At 46.9% G+C, this 23,011-nt stretch overlaps 1 protein-coding gene and 4 non-coding genes across 5 annotated transcripts; all 5 read left to right on the top strand.

Moving 5' to 3' along the window:
• The first annotated feature begins 11,327 nt into the window (after positions 1-11,327).
• On the top strand, positions 11,328-22,691 carry NCL (nucleolin). The gene is made up of 15 exons (XM_037908719.2): positions 11,328-11,498; positions 12,609-12,719; positions 13,393-13,636; positions 14,490-14,630; positions 15,273-15,452; positions 15,719-15,805; positions 16,125-16,260; positions 17,705-17,841; positions 18,450-18,576; positions 18,782-18,915; positions 19,592-19,718; positions 19,889-20,040; positions 20,747-20,873; positions 21,749-21,975; positions 22,223-22,691. Exons 1-15 carry the CDS (start codon positions 11,481-11,483, stop codon positions 22,303-22,305), a joined length of 2,031 nt encoding a protein of 676 aa, XP_037764647.1. The 5' UTR covers positions 11,328-11,480; the 3' UTR covers positions 22,306-22,691.
• On the top strand, positions 15,560-15,639 carry LOC114019014. Its single transcript, XR_003564176.1, has one exon. It is a non-coding gene; the product is annotated as a small nucleolar RNA SNORD20 (small nucleolar RNA).
• On the top strand, positions 15,980-16,047 carry LOC114019012. The gene has a single exon (XR_003564174.1). It is a non-coding gene; the product is annotated as a small nucleolar RNA SNORD82 (small nucleolar RNA).
• Positions 20,211-20,279, top strand: LOC114019013. Its single transcript, XR_003564175.1, has one exon. It is a non-coding gene; the product is annotated as a small nucleolar RNA SNORD20 (small nucleolar RNA).
• LOC114019011 lies at positions 21,053-21,190 on the top strand. Its single transcript, XR_003564173.1, has one exon. It is a non-coding gene; the product is annotated as a small nucleolar RNA SNORA75 (small nucleolar RNA).
• Positions 22,692-23,011: the final 320 nt, after the last annotated feature.

Raw genomic sequence — 23,011 nt, 5'->3', positions numbered from 1 at the left:
AGCTCTAACCCTGCTGCATATGCCAGGACGCACCACCCAGGCAAGGCTGCTGATGTTTTGGTTTCTGTGCGAGATTTATATCCTCTGAGCAGGGGTTGTTTTATTTATTTGCACGTCGGGGGCTGTGCTTTGGCAGTTTTTCTCTTTCATTTTCCCCACCTGCTCTGCTGTTTGTTTATTTCTTGGCCCTCTGGCTATGTGGTAAGTTTTTAGTTATAGGTTCCCAGCGGCCCTTAGGCGCAGAGTGCCTGTGGCCGTACAAATGCATGGTGTTTATGATTGCTCCCGGGATGGGGCATTGTGTTTTTAGGACCCCAGCTGGTTGTTGATCAAATGCAGAACTTTGTAGCACTGGTCATCCCTCCGGTTTCAGAGCCTCCCACATTCTCGGGATGGGAGATGTACCAGGGGTAAGTGCCCGGCTGCTCAGATGCTCTCTTCTCCATGCGTGCACCTGCAGAGGGTATCACAGTTGAGATCTGCCGTGCAGCTCTGAGAGCACAATTTCCCCTTTCAGTGGCTGTGGGGTTCCCACTTTGAAAAAACGAAATGCAACCCGTTGTCGCCATCTAGTGGGAAAACCCGGCCACAGAAACACACATAGTTTGGGGGAGAGGATTTTTTTTCACATGTGGGTGGCATTAATTTGTACCCAATGCCAGCCCTTGTCAGTGTGTTGAGGTAGATACAGCGAGCTCTTAACTGGAGGTGGTTTTGTTCTACAGAACCATTTTATTTTAGTTCAGTTTTTGATCGTCCTGCCCTGGCCCCAACATCCCGACTGGAGATTGCTCAGTACTTGAACTAATGTCTGAGAATGGTGCTAGGGGGAGCTGTGCTTCCTGGAGGTGCCTATCTGTCAGATCGGATGTCAAACCAAAGTCCTGATCATTAACAGAAGTTATAGATTGCCTGACGCTTCAGAGGTGGAAGGAGGGACCAGTGGTTAGGATGCTGACGTGGGAGACCCACGTTCAATTTCCTTCTCTGCAACAGATTTCCTGTGTGATTAACCTCTCTGGGCCTCAGTTCTCCATCTGTAAAATGGGGATAACAACACCACCCAACCTCGCAGGGGTGGTGTGAAAATAAATACAATACAGATTGAGAGGTTAGATGCTCCAGTGATGGGGGGGGGGCAATCCAAATAAGTACCTAAAATAGATTTGCTCCAAGAATCAGACTGTCCCACTCCTCTAGCCAAGTTCCAACTTAAGTAATTGTCTTGCATCCCTAAAATTTCAGTTGCATGCAGTATTCTTCACTTCCCATCTTAAACTGTTGCAGAGTATGGGTCTGTATTTATATTGCAGTAGTGTCTAGGAGGCCCATTGTGCCAGGTGCTGTACAAACAACAAAAAGAAGAGCTTTATTATGTAAATAAATATAGCAGTGCAGTAATCCCTACCACTCTCTCTCTCTATATATAGAAAGAGAGATCTTGCTGGCAGATGGTGTAACAGACACAACTGTCATAGCCCAGTGTCCTGTCTTCCGACAGTGGCTGGTGCCAGATGCCTCAGAGGGAATTAACAGATCAGGGCAATTATTGAGTGATCCGCCCCCTGTTGCCCAGTCCTAGTTTCCGGCAGTCAGAGGCTTAGGGACATCCACAGCATGGGGTTGCATCCCTAACCATAATGGCTAATAGCCATTGATGCCCTATCCTCCATGAACTTATCTAATTCTTTTTTGAACCCAGTTATAGTTTTGGTCTTCACAGCATCCCCTGGCAGCGAGTTCCACAGGTTGACCATGTGTAGTATGAAGAAGTATTTCCTTTTGTTTGTTTTAAACCTGACCCCTGGTTCTTGTGTTATGTGAAGGAGTAAATAACACTTCCTCATTCACTTTCTACACACCAGTCACAATTTCATAGACCTCTATCATATCCCCCCTTAGTCGTCTCTTTTTCCAAGATGAACAATCCCAGTCTTATTACTCTCTCCTCATCTAGTCCTAACACATGGACCATATTGCATTAAATGGGTCTCTAGCTCTAGAGAAACAATGTAACATAACAGACTGACCACCGGATTGGAAGCCAGGAGTTCATGAGAGTAACTGCCACTGCCTCCGTCGGTGGCCTTTGGTAAGTCACTTTGCTGCTCTGTGCCTCAGTGTCTCCATCTGTAGGTGGGATTATGTGGACTGACATTTGTGAGGTTATTATTACTATACGCAGGTGGTCATTGCCACTACAGTAGGATTCCAAAGAACACTTTGCTACAGACCATGACACCTGCTGTGGGGAAATGTTTTGAAGAATGAACATTCGCCTGCCCCTGAAGTACATGAAACCCATGTCTGGCAGCCCTACGTGAGCTGAGGCAAGGAGAGAGAGAGACCGCATGCGTCAACCTGCCGGTGCCTTGGCCAGATTGTTTAGAAATGAATTTGGACATTACATGACTTCCGCCTTGAGCGCTGACTTCTGGGCAAACACCTCCTAACCGTCATAATGGTTGCTGGGCACCTCAGACAAGTCTGGGTCTGTTCTAAGCAGAATCCAGCATGATCCCATGCATGGGAAATTCCTGACTGGCCACCGTTCAGCTCTTTGGCTGACTCAGCAGCTTCCCTTCCCATGGGAGGGTTGCAGCGCTATGGAGGTAATTGAGCACCGTGGGTAGCAGTTTGGTGCAGAGCTAAGCCCCAGTGCGGGTAGGGTGACAGTACAATGGCTAGTGCAGTGCAGCAGCATGAAGCTAATTCGTTGTGCCAAGGGGTATAATGCAGTGCCACGGAGGTATTGCACCCTGGGGGGATAATGCAAGGAATGGAGGGCAGCGCTAGGGGTAATTCAGCACCATGCGGGCAGTGCAGTGCAGCTGGGGCGATGCGGCGTCGCAGAGCCTTGAGCAGTGAGGCAGTGCAACAGGGTTAATGCAGTGACACGGGGGGCCGTGGGGGGGGGGATCAGTGAAAACATTCTTCCTTCCCATTTGGGTACTGCGCTCCGTTCCAAAGCAGCACCGCAGCTCATTGCTGTGATTCACAGGCAGGCTGCGTGGAGACGGAAGGCAATTTGTTGGTACCTGAAAACAGTCTGCTGCCCTCTCCCATTCAGAACACTCCATGAATAACTGATCGAGTAAGAAATATACCAATCTGCTGCCAACGTCAAGCTCTGTCGGGCTGCCAAGCTGTCACTTTCATTCTTTGCTGCTGCCTCTGGGAGAGCCACATCGAAAGACGCAGGCTTGGCTACACTGTAACGGGTTGGATCACAGAAACCCCCTTGGGAACTGCCACCTGATGTGCTGAGACTACCTCTAAGCCCGTTTCCCCTGGCAGCTTGGGACGTCAGTGCCCTGCCTGGTTTGAGCCAGACACGCCAGCCTGCTGCAAACCCAGACCCAGGTCTGAACCATGTCCCCCAGAAGCTGCAGGCTTAACTGAAAACAGCTTAAGAAGTGCTTCTGTCTCCAGCACTCAAATACCCAACTCCCAATGACAGGTTTCAGAGTAACAGCCGTGTTAGTCTGTATTCGTAAAAAGAAAAGGAGTACTTGTGGCACCTTAGAGACTAACCAGTTTATTTGAGCATGAGCTTTCGTGAGCTACAGCTCACTTCATCGGATGCATAGCATATCGTGGAAACTGCAGAAGACATTATATACACACAGAGACCATGAAACAAAACTTCCTCCCACCTCACTCCCCCGCTGGCAACAGCTTATCTAAAGTGATCCTCAAGTAGAGGACACAACTCCCAATGGCGTCCAAACCCTAAATAAATCCGTTTTACCCTGTATAAAGCGTATACAGGGTAAACTCATAAATTGTTCACCCTCTATAACACTGACAGAGAGATGTGCACAGCTGTTGATCCCTGCAGGTATTAATACATACTCTGGATTAATTAATAAGTAAAAAGTGATTTTATTAAATACAAAAAGTAGGATTTAAGTGGTTCCAAGTAATAACAGACAGAACAAAGTAAATTACCAAGCAAAATAAAATAAAACATGCAAGTCTAAGCCTAACACAGCAGGAACCTAAATGTAGGTAAATCTCACCCTCAGAGATGTTCCAATAATCTTCTTTGACAGACTAGCCTCCTTCTAGTCTGGGTCCAGCAATCACTCACACCCCTGTAGTTACTGTCCTTTGTTCCAGTTTCTTTCAGGCATCTCCTTGGGGTGGAGAGGCTCCCTCTTGAGCCAGCTGAAGACAAAATGGAGGGGTTTCCCAGGGCCTCATATAGTCTCTCTCTTGTGGGTGGCAACCCCTCTCTCCCCCTGTATAGAATCACAGCTCAGCATGGAGTTTTGGAGTCACATGGGCAAGTCACATGTCCATGCATGACTCAGTTGTCTACAGGCCAAGCCAAAAGCTCAGATGTGGATTGGCATCTATCAAGGTCCATTGTTAACCAAGTACTTCCATTTACTTGAATAACCCCTTCATGCTATGCTGACCAAACTTGTGCCTGCAATGCCCCTCTGCCATGTACATTGGCCAAACCGCAGAGGTGAAAGTAAGCCGGTACACCCCAATACGGCGTACCGGCAAGAGCTGGTGCACCGTACTGGGGCAGCCCGGCTTCCCCAGGGGCAATTTAAAGGGCCTGGGGTTCCCAGCAGTGGCTGGAGCCCCAGGCCCTTTAAATTGCCTCCAGAGCCCCGCTGCTGGAGCCCTGGGGTAGCGGCTGCAGGGCTCCGGCAGCTATTTAAAGGGCTTGGGGCTCCCCTGCTTCTACCGCCTGGGCCCTTTAAATAGCCACTGGAGCCCCGCCGCTGCTACTCCAGGGCTCCGGCGGCTATTTAAAGGGCCAGGGCGGTAGAAGAGGGGAGCCCCGGGCCCCTTAAATAGCCCCCGGAGCCCTGGGTAGAGGGGGATCCAGGGGCTATTTAAAGGGCCGGGGCTCCAGCTGCCTCTGCTGACCCGGTCCTTTAAATAGCCCCCGGAGCCCCGGGCTGCTGCTGCTACCTCGGTGGGGGGGGGAGGGGTGAACTTACCTTACAGGGTGGGCTGGAGCTGGCTCTGACCCCCTCAACCCCCCCCCTTCTGCCCTAGGCCCCTCCCCTTCTGGGGGCCAGAGCTGGCCCCAGAGTACCGGTAACTCACTCGACTTACTTTCACTCCTGCCAAACCGGACAGCCTCTACGCAAAAAGAATAAATGTACACAAATCTGACTTCAGGAATCATAACATTCAAAAACTGGTAGGAGAACACTTCAACCTCTCTGGCCACTCACTAAAAGACTTAAGGGTGGCAATTCTGCAACAGAAAAGCTTCAAAAACAGACTCCAATGAGAAACTGCGGAGCTTGAATTAATATGCAAACTAGATCCCATTAACTTGGGTTTGAATAGAGATTGGGAGTGGCTGGGTCATTACACGTATTGAATCTATTTCCCCATGTTAAGTATCTCACATCTTCCTGTCAACTGTCTAAATGGGCCATCTTGATTATCACTACAAATCTTGATTATCACTTTTTTCTCCTGCTGATAATAGCTCATCTTAATTAATAAGCCTCTTACAGTTTGTATGGCAACTTCCACCTTCTCTGTATGTATATATATGTATCTTCTTACTGTATATTCCAGTCAATGCATCCGATGAAATGGGCTGTAGCCCATGAAAGCTCATGCTCTAATAAATTTGTTAGTCTCTAAGGTGCCACAAGTACTCCTGAGGTTTTTTTGCGGATACAGACTAACACGGCTGCTACTCTGAAACCTTTCTCCAGCAAACACTTTAAATAGAGGTATAGAGCCAATGCTCATAACTTCAGATATAAAAATGATACATGCATACAAATAGGATGAATACATTCAGTAGAACATGACCTTTGCAAAGCTATGTTACATGGCATATGTAGCATAAAACGTATTCCAGTTATGTCCTATTTACATTCATAAGCATATTTCTATAAAGCATTATGGGGTGCAACATCACATACACTTAAAGGGTTTGTCAGTGGAACCATATCAGTACAGCCATTCTAGCAAACCCTCATACTGGAGACCCAGTCTTTAGTGGTAAGAAAAGTCCTTTTGCCAGTGTAGTTTATCCCAGTCCCCTGAGTGAAATAAGTTGGCAAAGCGACATTTTTGTTGCTATCACTGCACTTATGCTAGAACTTTTATTAGTACAGTTGTGTCAACAAAAAAATCACACCCCTAACTGACAGCTATGCTGCCAACTCTTTTGAGAGCAGCCCAGCCCTCAGTGATGGCCACAGCACAGGTCGTAACTCCCACGAACGTAAAGGCAATTACAAAGTGTAGCACCATGAGCTTCCCTCTGATGCCATGCATTTTAATAACGAATGGCACCTGGGGACATCCAGGTCCCTTGCTCCAGCAATTGCAGCATGGTGAAGAGGAGCCATAGGGAACTTGAGAAATTCTGCTGGGTTTCCAACACCTGTAACAGCACCAGAGATGTTTCCTCTAAAGAAAGAAAAGGAGTTTCAGTGGCAAAAGCTGGGGAGGATTGAAATGATCCTCTGCAGAGCTGAGAACCTAGACACCAGTGAGCTACTCAGGAGCCAGAAATGAAACTGATTAGAAACCCAAAATGAAACCATGAATGAATGAAAAATGAATGATTTCATTGCTCTAATTGCGTGAAGTACAGAAAAGTAAACAAACAGCATGGACTGGGAAAAGTAAAAGAGTTATTACAGATGATTTATGTGTGAATGGTCTCTAGCATTGTCGCATACAGAGATAAGCACAGGATAAATATTGACAAGACAGGAAAGGGGGAAAATGACCGCACACTTTTGATCATATTTGCTGTCTGGACTTTTTAAGGTATACATTATTGGTAAAATGTGATTGAAGTTATCCTTAAGAGGGAGACAGGGGGCCAATTTTAGGAGCATAAATACAGCTTGGGAGCTGAGAGGTGAGCATAGAGACCAGCAGGAAGGTGTGCAAATGTATTACAAATAAAGAGTGCTCCTGGCACAACAATGGAAGGTTTTAAGATAGAGAGACACTAGGGTTGCCAACTCTGACTGAAGCTATTCCGGGAGATATTTTTTTTCCCCAACACGTCATAATGTCATTTTCTTAAAATATCCTATTAATTAAAATTTCCTGGATTGCTTTCAATAGTCACCGGGAGATGGATGCTGATACCGGGAAACTCCAGGCCAATCCTGGAGGGTCGGCAACCTTAAGAGACACAGAGAAAGGCCCAAACTCCTCATGGAAATCTACTGCGTTGTAGGATCTGGTTACATCTTGGTCGTGGCCAATACGGTTAAAACACTGTCCAGCCCTGCAGTGAGATGGGACCAAACTGTGTTGTCAGACGATGCTAAAATTTCCAACTTTGCAACCAGCTCCAGCAATGTGTTTTTTGTAGTGCAGATGGGCCTATGCGCAGAAGCACAAGCTATCCAAAGGAATTCCCTCTGTACCATGGAGCCAAACACCTGGCAGTGTTGCCATATGAAACCCAGTTTGCCCAAGGTTAAAGGGTGAAATCAGTGAGTATGGACCGGATAGTGAGCTAATTCAGACACATGAAACTGCTGTATGCAAATCCTGGTATGCCTTTCTCCACTTCTGCAGCTACCTAGCTCAACGATACTCAGACCTCAGGGGTTCAGAGCCAAAGGAGCAATCAACATTACCCAAAAGAGCCACAGTTCTGTGAATTTTTTCATTTACTATTTTAAGTGAATATAATGTATATATTATTCTCATAGCAAAATGACTGACCAAATATTATTACATTATCAACTACAATTGGTTACTAACATAGTAAAAGCATCCTGATTGGTTAATAACTTAGACTGGCTAATAATTAAATCACACAGAGCCGCACGAGACATATTAAAGAGCCATTTGTAGTTCGCGAGCCTCAGTGTGAATATCACTGATCTAGTTGATTGATAGTGATTAGTCGGTATAGACAAGGGCAAACGATATTCAGCATTGTGTCAGTTAGTTAGCTGTGGGCAGGGGCGGCAAGTTGTATGGGCCCATGGTGCCCAGGCTCCAGCAAATTCAGGGCCCCGGCGGCCTGGTTCCACTAATCTTCTGGGCTGGGTCTCTCCCCTGGCTCCGCATGCCGCCCCCGCACGCCTCCCCTGAGTGTCCCTGCCTCACCTGTGCCCTGGGCAGCAGGTGGCTGCCCCCTGCAGCTCCGTGCCGCACTCCCTGGCTGGCCGCTGCCAACTAAGGGAACGGTGCCGGCGGCAGGCTGACTGCTGCGCCTGCAGAGGGAGGAGGGGAAGAGGCCCAGCGGCATGGCACCCTCCACCCCCCCCGCCCTCTGGCAGGCAACTCCGAGGGGGCTTATCCTGTCGGGACCTCCAGAGTAGCAGCCTGGGGCTTGGGTGAGCGTTGTGCCAGGGGGAGAGGGAGGCCTCTCCCCTGGAGCTTGCTGCTGTTGGCGTGGAGAGGGCTGGGGGGAGTACTTCTCTCTGGCCCCAGCCCCAGGGCAGCCTGCCTGCTGCACCCCAAAGTTTGAACTCCTCATCCCTGGGCCAACCCCACCCCAGAGCCCACACCCCCAGCCACAGCCCTCACCCCCCAGACCCCAACCCTGAGCCCCCTCCTGCACCGTGAACCCCTCATCCCCAGCCCCACCCTACACCTCAACCCTCTGCCCTACCCTGAGCCTCCTCCCACACTCCAAACCCCTCGGCCCCACCCCATTAATTTTGTGTAATAATAATCAACAATGGATAAATTTTTAATAAAGTTACCCAGAGAAAAAGAACAAAAGGATAGTTCATCAAGTGACGGCCTGAAGTTATACAAAAGAAAGATGCGGCAAATCTAAAAAATCATCAGTCTTGGCTATCAAGATTAAAGTTGTTGGAGTCCAATAGCACATTAGACAGAGCTTTTTGCTTTTGTGGGTTATTGATCCAAGAGTGCTGGGTTGTTTCCATATTCAAAAGAGTATTAATAAAGTTGATATTCTTAGTTAAATAAGTTTTTCTTAGGATAGTGATATTGGGAAATAAAGGGAAACTGTTAACGCTTACTGTTTCCAGTCAATTTTTACATTATTTTAAAATATATACATATCAGCTTACAAGACAGGTGTGGGGGTGGGGGAGGACTTGGACCCATTCTTGTCGCCACCAAAAATTACACAAACCTGCCACCACTGGTTGTGGGTAAAGTCTACTGGCCTCTGAGTTTACCCACCACTTGCTAACATCATGCTGACCATGGCTTGTTCTTGCCTGCACTGATGAGTCAGACCCGGCCAGCATCCTGCCCCTTAACATAATAGTTAAAAAACGTGGTTAAATATAATCTAGTTTCCTAGTAAAGACAAACCTACGTTGAATTACAGTTTTGCCCTTTTCCCCGAGCCTGTAAGTCCCCAGAAAGAATAAAATAATAGTGTCAACCCATTCATCTTAAGCGAATGTTAACTATGATGACATTAACTTGATCTGCAAAGCTTTTCTGCGTTTGTCAGCTCATGCGACTCATGGTTCATGAAGATCAACTCCTGCTTTATTTTTTTTTTTTTTGGTCAAAAAACCTGTTTTCATGATTTTTAAATTAAAAATAGAGGCTCTGATGCCCCATCCTGGATAAACCCCAGTGAGAATGGTTTAAACTCCAGCCCCTTGCTGATTTAACTGACTAGCATGGTAAGCAAATGCAAAGAGCCTTCCCTTCTCTATCACACTCTCCACTTACAGGTTGGTTTGCTTAAAGTTGTTACATTGCAGCCTTCCAGTACAGAGTGGGAGGGGAATTAATGTCACAGACGCCGATTACAGTCAGTGACTAATATGTCCAAGGGGGTTGTGATGTCACTCTTTCACAGAAAATGAAGTTATAGGAGCTACTGATACAGCAGGTGTTTTAAGGGTGTCTACAGTTTGAGATGGGTATGACATTTTATAATGTAAGCTCTTTGAGGCAGGGATTGCCTCCTACTCTGTGTTTGAACAGTGCCTAATATAGTGGGGTTGGGACCTTGATTGGTCTCTAGACACTATCATAATAAACATGATTGATAATGGTAGAGTTGTCAGCTAAAATGTGCTGGATTCGTACAGGTCAGGATGTGACATTTTGGATGGTTTCAGAGTAACAGCCGTGTTAGTCTGTATTCGCAAAAAGAAAAGGAGTACTTGTGGCACCTTAGAGACTAACCAATTTATTTGAGCATGGATGGTTTGTACAAAATAGGGTCCAACAACAGCAAAGATCATTTACTGTATCTAATGGAATCTGTCATCTGCATGATATTTCCATGGCTCTTACATTTTGTGCCATCTAAACTCAGGGCTGTCTCACTTGCCATTGGAAGTGAGCAGAACCCACACTCTGGCCTGTGCTCCACAGGTATGTCTACACTGCAAGTGAAGGTGTGATTGTAGTAAGGGTAGACATAGATTGTAATGCAGACATGGTGGAACAGGCAGGCTTCACCATGGGCTACCTAACGAAGGTGCCAGGGTATGCATTCTGGTTGCTAACCCGTGCCACTCCAGCAACGCTACTGTTACCCGAGCTAGATTAAAACTAGCACAGGTATGCTTAGCTGTGCTGCAACCACACCTTCACTGTTGACCTACCCCACAGAAGAGCAAGTGGAAAGAGGCAGAAACAGAGTACAGAGGAGCAAGATGGGTAGAGATGGAAGGAAAAGAGATAATGATGATGAGAGACCGGAAAAGAGAAGTGAAAAGAGGGTATTCTTAAACCCTCACAAACCAAAAGAAAGGGAAAAAAACCTTATCCAAAGTAAAGATTTGACCCTGAAAAGGGATCCATGCCTGAGGCGCTAGGACGCCTGCGAGGGTCCTTGCTATTGACTTTATGTGTAAGGAACTCAGATACCATGGTGATGGGCAGCAGGATAAAAGAGATCGTAGATCAGGGAAGAAACCACCCTCTCCAGCCCAAGTCCCCCTGGCATAATTCCATCTATCCCACTCCTACCCCCAAGGCTGGGTGGTCCCATTGCCAGACCCCCAGGGCTAGGCTGATCACCGGCCCCAGGCTGGCCCCGGCTCCCGACCCCCAGCCAAGCCGTGGGGTAAGGTAACGACCCCGCTGATCCCCGCTCCCCCTGAGGTCCCAGGTGCACGTGGTTTTCCTGGAGCCACGTGCTGCGCTGCTCCTTCACCAGCCCCCCCCCCCACTCCGAACCCCACCGGAGCGCAGCCGCCTATTGGTTACATTGCCCCTTCTCCCCAGCGGGCACGACCTCTCGCTGTAACGCGCGCTCCGATTGGTCAGCGGCAGCCCCGCGCGGATTGGTGTGCATTCCACGCCCGCAGCCCGGCGATTGGGCGGCATTCGGGCGGGCGGGCGGAGCTAACGGCGCCGCGTGCAGGGGTTGGTCCGGCGGGGCGAAGGGGGGCGGGACAAAGCATAAGCTGGAGGTTGGGGGGAGGGGCGGCGCTCTCACTCTTTCGCTTCAGTCCAGGGCACGGTCGAGTCGCTGCTCGCGGCGCTGCCTGTCGCACACGGACCCAGCCGCCCCGCACCGCGCGCCGGCCCCGCGACGTCCCGCCGCCATCATGGTGAAGATCGCCAAGGTGAGGCCCGCGGAGGGGGGCGCCCAGGCCCCCAGCCCGGGGAGCGGCGGGCCCGAGGCGGAGCCTTCCAGGCCCCATCCGGGAGAGGGGCGAGCGGCGGCCAGGCCCCCGTCGGGTGGCGGTGCCGGGGGTCGGTTTCTCGTCCCCACCCCGGGCTCCCGGAGGGGAGCGGGTTTCTAATCCCGACCCCGAAGCCAGCCCGTTTCGCGCGGCCTCTCCCAGCCCCCGAGGCCGGTGGCCGGCTCCGCGACGGGCCGCAGGACTCGGGGCGGTTTCTAGGCCTCTTTCCGGCCGTTGTGTGTGTGTGTGTGTGGGGGGGGTTTCTAGGCTCCCCCTCGGGGCTCGCGACGGAAGCTAGAGGGTCGGGGCGCGCGCGCGCGCGCGCGAGGAGGGGGGGCGGGGCCGGAGGCTCGCGCTGCCGGATGGGAAGGCCTCAGGCTGCGTGCGCCGCGTGGGCGGCCACGTGGTCTCTGCGGAGCCGCAAGCGCGCGGCGCGGGCCTGCCTGGGTCCCACATGGTTCGGGGCCCTTTGTCGATCCCTCCCGGGGCGCGGGCGGGCAAGGGGAGCGCTGGGACTTCCCGCGGCCTGGCCGCGGCGCTGCCGGCTCCTCCAGCGCACGTGTGGGCTTGTCGAGCAGCGTGGCTGGGTGTGAGCTGGAGGGCGGAAGGGCTTTACAGGGGAGAGGGATGGGGGCCCCCTCCCGCCCCCCATCGCTCTGCTTTATGAAAGGTCTGCAGGTGAATTAACGTTACAAACGGAGCCGGTTCGGGAAGCGGAAAGTTTTTTCTCCTGTCGACGGAAGTTGGTCCCATAAAAGATCCCGCCTCGCTCCCCTTGTGTCTCGGGTTCCTGAGCAGGCATTTTGGCGGATCTGAAAAACGTGTTGGTCGCTGCGGATTTCTAACTTTGATAGGAACGTAGTGGCGGCATGCCGTTGTGATACTTCTGCGAGCACGCACAATATGGAAACAATTTTGCTAAAATGGCACTTGGCTTAAATGTTTTATGGCTTTGGTGTATTTTATATTCTTTTATCGACAGGTTTGTAAATTGGAAGATGGAGTGGGTGAACTTTAATGTATGTTCATATTTCACGTTTCTTCTTTAAGAATCCGAAGAATCAAGCCAAACAGAAAAAAGTGGCTCCTCCTCCCCCAAAGGAGGTAGAAGATAGCGAGGAGGAGGACTCCTCAGAGGAAGAGGACAGCAGTGAGGAAGAGGTGATCATTTTACATCTGGATTCTATTGTGCTCCATGTTACTTTGGGAATAAATTATTCATTGGGAAAACCCAACCCAAAAGCCTTCAGTGAATGAAATAGGGAAATAAATGATGAGAAAATACCATAAGTGATGAGACAATGAATTAGCATTAGCAAGTGGATATTTTGAGTGTAGCTAAATAACTTAAAGCTTTCAAATTTGGCTTTGTAAAGTTTTGAGTCTGGTGGGGAAAGGCTGGCTTCTTGAATACTATACTAATTGTATTCTCTTTTCTATTCCTCCCCCATAAAGATAGGGGAGAATACTGCCATAGTTCTGTCAAAAAGGGCACCTATTCATACTCTGCTCTTCCCAAGGGTTCTTAATGTTGGTTTCTTTTTATACTTGGTAACCCCACCACCTCCAGATGTTCTAGTTGTGGAGGCAGAGAGGGGCCAAAAACAAGCGTAGAGGTAACATAAGTTATGTAGCAGGGAGGCTTATATTGTATATGTAAATGAGGGACAGTCCTTTGGTTCCCCGTGAGCTGCCAACGTGGCTTTACAGTCTGGTCCTGAAGTCTTTCTAGGCACTCCAGCAGAGGGGCTAGTTGGATGAATGGTTGTGGTGGGTTTAATTTAATCTAATTTTGGAGTTGTGTACACTCATTTGACTTGTCTGTTTCTCTAAGGTTGTTCCTCAGAAGAAAGTGGTAACACCAAAAGCAGCAGTTACACCTGGCAAAAAGGCTGCCACTCCAGCCAAGAAGGTAGTTGCCACTCCAGCCAAGAAGGTAGTTGCCACTCCAGCCAAGAAGGTAGTTGCCACTCCAGCCAAAGGAGCTAAAAATGGAAAAAATGCGAAGAAAAAAGACATGGAAGAGGAGGAGGAGGAGGACGATGACGACAACAGCGAGGAGGATGAAGATGACTCTGGCAAGTCAAAATTCACTTTTCTGTTAAATGCTTTGCCATCGTTGAACAAAATTACCTCAACCTAAATAGCTCCTATTTGTCCATATCACAAACCAGTGTGCAGTTCAGCACAACGGGCGGTTCTTAGTCAAATGAGACACAGGGTTTGTGTAGCAAAGGTGGGGGGTAGAGAGGACCGTACTAAGTTAAAGTAGCAGAGCTGTTTGGAGGAAGTTTGCATGGGCTCCCTGTCGTGCATGGTTCAAGCCAATGATTAATTATTTATCACAGCTCTCTTTACCAGCATTTCGTAGAGTACATTTCTTGAGCAAACCTGAATTAACAGTATAAATCAGAGATGGGCAAAGTTTTTGGCCCAAGGGCCACATCTGGGTGGGGAAATTGTAAGCAGGGCCATGAATGTAGGACTGGGGGAGGGGGTTGGAGTGTGGGGTGTGAGGGGGGGTGCAGTGTGTAGAAGGGGGCCCAGGGCATGGGGGTTGGGGTGCGGGGCCCGGCACCACTTATCTCGAGTGGCAGCGGGGCTAAGGCAGGCTCCCTGCCTGCCCTGGCCCCGTGCCACTCCCCGAAGTGGCCAGCAATAGTTTGTGGGGTGGTACCACCCCCAAAGCTCCCATTGGCTGCAGTTTCCCATTCCCAGCCAATGAGAGCTGCATGGAATGGTGCCTTCAGGCAAGGGCAGTGCACGGAACACACACACACACACCCCCCCGCGGCTTCTGGGATTGAATCTTGCGGGCTGGATTGAAAGCCCTGATGGCCCGAATCCGGCCCTCGGGACGTAGTTTGTCCTCCCCTGGTGTAAATGCTGTTTATAGCATGCAGACTAGTGAGTGTTAAACCCTTGTTACAGATGAATCTGAGGAGGAAGTAGCAATGCCTGTAACACCTGCAGTCAAAAAGCCTGTACTGGCAAAACCTGTGGCAGTACCTGCAAAACAAGAATCTGACAATGACGACGACGATGAGGATGACGACGACGAGGAAGATGATGGTGTGTAGGCTACGCTGGTTATGGGAAGGCTTAGCTTATATAGTTTTGATCATTATAAAATGCACGCATTTTTAGTTGGCTTGAACCCACAGAGGCTGACATGGCATTAATAATGTACTTAGCTCTTTGTATTATTGAAACTGGTTTGCTAGCTTATTTCACATATAGCAGACCTGATTTTATAAGGCCACTGACGCCTACAAATAAAACTAAGGAGTGTATTGGAGTTTAACAATTTTTTCCTATTGCCGCTTTCTGTGGCGCTTGTTACTACTTACTGGACGCTACTAATGGTAGTAATATTAGGGTAGCACTTTAGGATATGTCTACACTCCAATAAAACGTCCGCAGCTAGCTTGCGTCAGCTGACTCAGGCCAGCCACAGGTGTTTCATTGCAGTGTAGACATAGGCTAAGAGACCTCAGTCAGGTCCAGGATCCAGTTGTGTTAAGCACTGTAAAACAAACTGAGTCCCTGCCCCAAAGAGCTTGCAAACTGAAATGGACAAGACGAAAGAGTGAGAAGCATGGCCTGTTTTACCAGAGGGGAAATGAGGGTGGAGATTCCTTCCTCAGTTGCACAGGAATTGAACCACTGAAATTGAATTGAACCCATGAAAGATAGTTTGCTTTGATGTTTCAGACTCTGAAGTTGAGGCAATGGACATAACCCCAGCAAAAGGAAAGAAAGCTGCTCCAGTGAAAGCTGTTCCAATGAAAGCAAAGGCAGACTCTGAGGACGACGACGAAGATGAGGATGATGAGGACGACGACGATGAGGATGAGGACGACGACGAAGATGAGGATGACGAAGATGAGGAAGGTGAGCTGAATGTTCTATGCTTGTGTAAATCCCTGCTGCGTAGTAATACACAGAACTCATCTTCAGCAGCAGTAGGCAAGAAGTATGTCCAACCCTGTCTCCAAAGCTGGAACTGATGAACACTCTCTGAAATGATGTGATGAAAATCACAATGAAAGTTTCTCAAGATAGTCAAGTACTGATCCAGTGTGACGGAGGGTGGGGGTGTCACTGGATGCCTTACATATTATTCTAAGATCCTTCTAATGTATCTTCCCATACCACAGAGTCTGTGAAGGAAATGCCCGGAAAACGAAAGAAGGAAATGCCCAAGCAAAAAAGTGTCCCAGAAGCCAAGAAAAAGAAAACTGAAGGTATGTTAGTATGATGCATCCTGAAATGTGTTCTAAGTGCAGCTGAAGTCAAGGCTCCCCTTACTGCAGTGCTCCAGAGAAAATGTTCAACATTTCTTCATTTAATGAGGGAAGGTACTAGCTGGGGAACTTGTACTAAGGGGTTTGAATCTTTGGCTTTTATATGGTGCTGCCAGCACAAATGATGAATACTAGGGACTTAATACTGAAGTCTGATGTGACTTTGATATAAACTGATGTGCCGTAGTCCTTTAGAGTAAGATGTCTCCAATTTGATCATCCTTTAATTTGCCTAATTAAACTTCACTTATTCTTAAAGAAACTGCTTCAGCTTTCTCCCTGTTTATGGGAAACTTGAACGCCAGCAAGGACTATGAGGAACTGAAGACTGCCATCAAGGAGTTCTTTGGCAAAAAAGACCTTCCAGTTCTGGAAGTCAGAATTGGTGGTTCCAAGTAAGCTCTTAACTATAATTCTGCTGCCGCTCTCTTCATACCAAGCTGTAAACTACTGGCACAGTTAGGAGGCGTAACTGGGACAAACAAAATGTTTAAGTGATCACTGAATAGTATGTGGAACTGTTAAACCAAGTTCAGCCGTATGCTATTATGAACAAGGTGGAGCATTTCCTCTCGGGACCGGTAGATGCTTCAAGCAGCATGCCCGTACTAAAGAGGAAGGCTGCAGTCTTCATTTTATGCAATTTATGTATAGCCCTTGTTTGGGTAGCTGAGTCTAAGCTATTATACTTTCTAAAGAGCTATTTTTTGAGTGTCTTGGCAATTTGGTTTCATTTTTCTGAAAATATTTAGTACTGAACAACTAATTCTTACTAGTTCTGTGACTTGGGTAAGTGTGTCCATTTGGCAGATGTTCAAAGAGGTTAGGTGACTTTTCTGGGGAGGCACAGGAAATCTGTCCTGTCCTGATTTGAATCAGGACTGTTTTAAAGACCTACACCAGCCCACCTTGTAACTGGGATGTAAATGGTTTTGATGCATTTGGATCTCTAAATTTGAGTTCCAGTCTGAAAACTTGCTGTCTTAGTAAAGCAATCAACATGATAGGTTCCTTGTTGAGGAGCACAGCTCTTCTGACTATGTTAGTTGTGTAATGTTTGTTTTGATGGCTTCCACTGTAAAGCTGCTTCAATCATTTAACTCTTTTTGAAGGCAGCTCTTAGGGTAGGTGTACACTGCACTCTAAGGCTTTGTCTACACTGGACTTTCATTGGCAACATTTTTTTGTCGTTCAGTGGTGTGGAAACACTCCCCCCACCCCCCCAATATCAAAAGTTTTGCCGACCAAAAGTACTGGTGTGAACAGCTACCGCCGCTCGTTGGAGGTGAGAGGAGGGGTTTTTTGGCGTCGGGAGAGCTCTCTCCTGCCGACAAAAAGCGGCTACCTTGCATGCCTTTTAGCGGCACAGCTGTGTCACTAAAAGGTGCGTAGCGTAGACATAACCTAAGTCCGGTCCTGATTCAGCTTTGAGCACAAGTCCCCTTTCCATCCACACACACACATCAGTCTGACTTGTATCAGCAAGCAAGCAGGACTTTGATCCTAGGGGGGCCGCCACTGTGATTCTGGTCCAAGCCCTTGTCATTTTGCAATGTGGATGCAGCTCAAGCTGCAGGCCCAAGTCAGGAGGTCTGTGCAGTGCAGGGTGGGTGCTTTAGCATGGCTGTGACACCCGAGTCCAGCAGTTGTAAGCTCAGGGTTACAGTGCAGTGTGGATGCTCAAGCGTGGGTTTGGAAACACCAAGTCCATACGCCTGGGTTGCACAGACTATGGTTTACAATGCAGTGTAGACATAGCCTTATTGACTATGCTTCCACAATGTGTTCTGACACTAACTCCAAAGTTCTGTGTAGATATTAAAGTCTTTCTTCTTTCAGGCGGTTTGGATATGTAGATTTCTCATCAGCTGAGGATCTGGATAAATCCCTTGAATTTAATGGGAAGAAATTCATGGGTTTGGAAATCAAACTGGAGAAAGCAAGGAGTAAAGAAATCATTAAAGAAACAAAGAAAGGTATGAAAACTAACTTCGTTCTTTATCTACTAGATTTCTGGGTAACACATCTTGTCATGTTGAGCAAGCCAGTGACTAAGTGTCTTCTACTGGCCTGTTCGGTTTGGTGATTGTGGGTAGTACCTGCAGAAATGGTTAATGGTTTTAAAACCATAATTTTGTTGTATCTTCATACTGTTCAAGAAAGAAATTGCACCTCTGATATAAGCACTTAGTAGTTAATCAGAAATCATTAAACTTACCTAACATAAAAAGTTTTGGTTGTATTAGTTTACCACTTCCTTATCAAAGCCTTGTTATATGGGTTGAGATTTTCAAAGAAGTATGTCTCGGATATGGAGATGGAATTCAAGATGATCTGGATTGTGTTTGGGGGAATGTTCATATTACCAGCAAACCAGTATGTGGTAAAGATATTTCTGCTTTTGGATGTAGAGCCCTTAATGTGTAAAATTACAATTGTTCCTGGCACAAATACAAAATATCAACTTTACTTGTATTTTGGTGACATAATTGAATTACTTTTGGCTTTCCTGGTGCTGGCATTTTGTTCACTGTGGTACAGTGTACCAAAGAATCTTAATTTTTTATTTTTTGTCTTTTTGTAGAAAGAGATGCCAGAACACTTTTTGTTAAGAATCTGCCTTACCGTATAACACAGGATGAATTGAGAGAAGTATTTGAAGATGCGCTAGAAATCAGGCTAGTGGCTGGCAAGGATGGGAGCAGTAAAGGGTATGTACTTGTGATAGTTTAATTTTTCCCAGGCGTGCGTTGCCTGTTTAACATAGACTGATGTCTTTTTGCTGTCTTCAACGGCTACTTAGAATATTGAAATTAAGTACTTGTCCTAAAAGCATTATTTGGGTTTTAGCTTTTTGTGCATGTTCAACATTCCCCAAAGAAACAGCTTGTTCATCTGCTTTCTTCACCATTCTAGGATTGCCTATGTAGAGTTTAAAACAGAAGCTGAGGCAGACAAGGCACTAGAGGAGAAGCAGGGCACTGAAATCGAGGGTCGTTCCATCATCTTAGATTACACAGGAGAGAAGAGCCATCTAGAGACACAAAAAGGTATTTATGCAGCACTATTATGTGCTAAAGGTACATGATAGGCTGTGCTGCTATCGCAAGCAAATTATAGCAGTTCACAGGAATCCTTTGGGTAACACGGAGGGAATCTTGTGTATTTCTTCTCCCTCTTTTCTTTCTACTTTCAATCCCATGCACTTCATGCCATTTTATATAGTTCTAATTTGCATATTAGTGGGTAAGAGGTCCATCAGTTCAGACTTGAGTCAGCCTGCCCCTATCAGGCTTGACCTTGTGAAACAAGTACCTTCATTCTCTAGACCTTGACCTAAAGAGAGAGTGTTGTACATTGGTGAAATTCTTGGATTTGGGGATTTGTTTTGAAGGCCGTCAATCCAGCACCTTGCACAAAGGAGCACTTAAACCATTGTTAAACTCCAGAAGGATTTAAGTTGTACAGAGATTCTCCAGTTCTGAACAATCTAGGTAGTCCAGATACCAATTACCCTGACATACAAAACCTTCATACACTTAATTGGCATCTAGTGTAATTAGCTTGTGCTTGGGAGTCGTCCTTGTGCATGGTCCCTGAGGCAGATACCATAGTGGAGCAAAGAATACCCCATTCCCTCTCGCTCCTAAAAGCACTGTTGGTTTAGTTCGGAAAAGTCTGCCTGTAAATGTGCAGTTCTAAGTTCTCTTTCTCTTTTCCTGATAGGTGGAGAGTCAAAGACCCTAATTGTGAACAACCTCTCATACAATGCAACAGAAGAATCTCTTCAAGAATTGTTTGAAAAAGCCTCTGCTATCAGGATGCCACAAAATAACCAGGGCAAGCCTAAAGGGTATGTAAGAGTGGACCGCCCCCCCCCTCCAAAAAAAAAACCTAACAAAACCTAAGTGATCCAGCCCCGTAGTAAAGATTTGAATATTGGCAGCGTGACTGGTTCCATGCTATTTAGGATCCATATGGGAACAAGTCTCCAGTCTGATCAGAATTTTTCTCTCCACCTAGATATGCGTTTATCGAATTTTCCACATTTGAAGATGCTAAGGAAGCTTTGAATTCCTGTAACAACACAGAAATTGAAGGCAGAACAATCAGACTGGAATTCAGCACACCAGCCGGACAGAAAGGTGGTGGTAACTCCAGAGGAGGATTTAGTCGTAAGTGACCTGTGCTTTATCCTGACCTACAGAGGTTTTGAGACTTTGATGCAGCTATAATTCATGCACACTTAATTCTGTTCCCCAAAAATCATTTGATGTGGACAAATGGTATAAAAAGACCTGCTTCTCAGATGCTAGGAACAGCAGCAAGAGTTAAGTTTAAGAGGTGGATATGATGACTGAGATACTGATGAAATAATCTGAAAATTCCTCTGGATAGTCCGGTACTGATCAAGCTGTGTTAATTGTAGTTATGATTATACCTTCATGACTAAACTTGTTTTTTGTATGCATTTCTGTTGTAAATGCTTCAAGTCTAACAGGACAGTTTTTGTTTTTGTTTTTCCCCCAGGTCAGAAACAAGGGCGGGGGAATTTCTTGGCATAAGCTGCTAATTTTTTTTCCCCTCTTTTAAAATCTCAGAAGAAAAACATCTTAGCTGTTTCTGTGTCAGTCACTTAAATGTTTTTGGCCTTTCTATTTTTGCAGTTGTGGCCCAGAAAAGCAACCTTATAATGTTGATGTAGATAATGGTTTTTATCTGACATCTCAATTAGTCGACAGTGTTCAATTAGCTAACTTCTCTTTTTTTCTAATGTAAAAGGGCTTGATATATGGTGGCTGGGAACCTGGCTCACATATCTGTCTTAAGGCAGAAACTTTACAAAAGTGGTTGATCTGAAAATGGATTCTCTTTGTTTAGAACAAACCAAAACGCTGTTTGTCAAAGGCCTTTCTGAGGACACCACAGAGGAGACATTGAGGGATTCGTTTGAGGGCTCTGTCAATGCCAGAATAGTCATGGACCGAGATACTGGCTCATCCAAAGGGTATGTTAAATTCTAATCTGGAGATGGTATAAATCACTTCCTATTGGAAGAGGTCTAGATTAATCGATTGAAATCCTAACTGACCTTGGATTGGTATTAATAACGTTGTCAACTAGTTGCTAAGAGGAAACAGGCTTGCAATCTTGAATATCCTGTGAACAGTAAAGGTGTAACATCCTCCCTTCTCAATGAGCTCCTTCCTGCCGTAAAATCAGTGGCAGCCTATGGATTCGCACGAGAAGAAAATTAAGTGCTCAGTGCTGGCATATTCACCTTCTGGCTTTAGATGGGTGATTAGCCAAGGCTGTGGGACACTGTGAATGTGTGTTCTTGTATTACAAGCTGTGCATAGTCCTGTAGCACTCCTGACAGGATGGTCATGAAAAATGGTGGTGTAGATCTTCTGCTCTGACTACCAGTGGGCAATATTAATAGTGCAAACAGATCCTTCATGATAAGGTGCTCCCTCCCCGCCCAGTAGCTCATACCAGTTTATTAAATCGAGCCTCTTTTGGGATATTTAAAGGTCACAGCTTTGATCGCTGGTCCAACATTAGACGTCCACTAATTTGGACTGAAAGCGTTGTGAAGAAGCAGCATAGTCTAGGGTTCAGTATGGAACTTGCCTCCTTTACACTGAGCATTCTTGCTGCAAGGAACAGGTTACCCGGATAATGCAAAGACTAAATATAGGATGGTGGGAAGCCAAATACAGTGGAACTGCGCACAGACAAACCTGCGTGTTTTGTTTTTTTTTTAATGTATACATTAGTGTAGCTCTTCAGTATGCATGGTATTCTGGTGAAGGGTGGAGCTGTGTTGCGTGGCTCACTTCAGTGGAAGGTGAACTCTTGTCTTTTCACTACCTTGCATAGATTTGGGTTTGTGGACTTCAGCTGCCCAGAAGATGCCAAAGCAGCTAAAGAAGCTATGGAGGATGGAGAGATTGATGGAAACAAAGTGACCCTTGACTATGCCAAGCCCAAGGGTGATGGTCAGCGTGGTGGTGGATTTGGCGGTGGATTTGGCGGACGCGGAGGAAGAGGAGGACGGGGTGGCAGAGGTGGATTCGGCGGACGGGGTGGCGGCAGAGGATTTGGAGGTACGAAGAAAATATAACCAAAGCTTAGCATGTTATTGACTTCAGGCAACATTTCAGATAAATCGAAGACTGACTAATCCCAGGCCAGGCGCATGCTTTCAGATTCTCTGAGGTGGCACATTGGAATACTAACATGTGCTTACCCTTCCATGTACTGTCATCTTCCAAGCGCATACTGAGGGGGAATACTAACTTCTGAGTCAGGCTAAATGCAACTTGGTTCCTAATCTCTCTAATTTCTTTCCAGGTAGAGGAGGTGGCTTCCGGGGAGGCAGAGGAGGAGGAGGAGAACACAAGCCACAAGGGAAGAAGATAAAATTTGATGACTAAGCGTTCCCTTTTCCTTCCTTCCCCTGCTATCTGAAAGGACTCTGGGGTTTTTATTCTGTCACCTTGTTTTGACACGGAGCCTTCTGAGGACATTCCAAGATGCAAAGCAGTACTGTGAGCCACTTGGGAAAAGTAACTATCATTTCAAAGAGTGGCAGCTTGACTGCCCGGCTATTCAAGTGAACTTTTTAAAGAAATGAGTGCTAGATGTGGGAGTTTCCCCCTGTCTGTGAGTTGTCTTGAATTTATAACGTTTTACCCCATGTACAAAAATATTTTTTTCCCTATAAATTTCCGTAGGTTTTTTGCTGTAAAAATGCAGACCGTTTTATCATTTTTTGTGCTTCGGCACCCTGTCTCAGACAGATTAAAGGGCCTGAACTGGTGCATGTCTTCCTGCCATTCTTCTTCAAGTGCTGATGAGTTAGGAATCTGGGACAGGAAAGCAGGCAAGCTGTAGATTAGAGCCCTGCTGCGGAACTGGGATCTTGCAGGACCCGCTTTTGTCATAACAGGAGTGGGTGAGAGCAGGATTAAAAAATAGTCCCATGCAGGGCTCTACTCTGGATGGACCTTTGAACCTGTTTATAGGTAGCGGTACTAGTTTGTCTAAGATCTCTGCTTGCCACCTCTTGTTGCTCAAAGAGTGCGCACTCTAACTCACCGTAGAGTGGCTGTTCCAAATCCCATTCCTGTGCTCGCAAGC

The sequence above is a fragment of the Chelonia mydas genome, chromosome 9 (assembly GCF_015237465.2).
Source record: "Chelonia mydas isolate rCheMyd1 chromosome 9, rCheMyd1.pri.v2, whole genome shotgun sequence".
In the NCBI taxonomy this organism is placed as follows: Eukaryota; Metazoa; Chordata; order Testudines; family Cheloniidae; genus Chelonia; species Chelonia mydas.
This window is presented reverse-complemented; position numbering and strand designations above follow the sequence as displayed.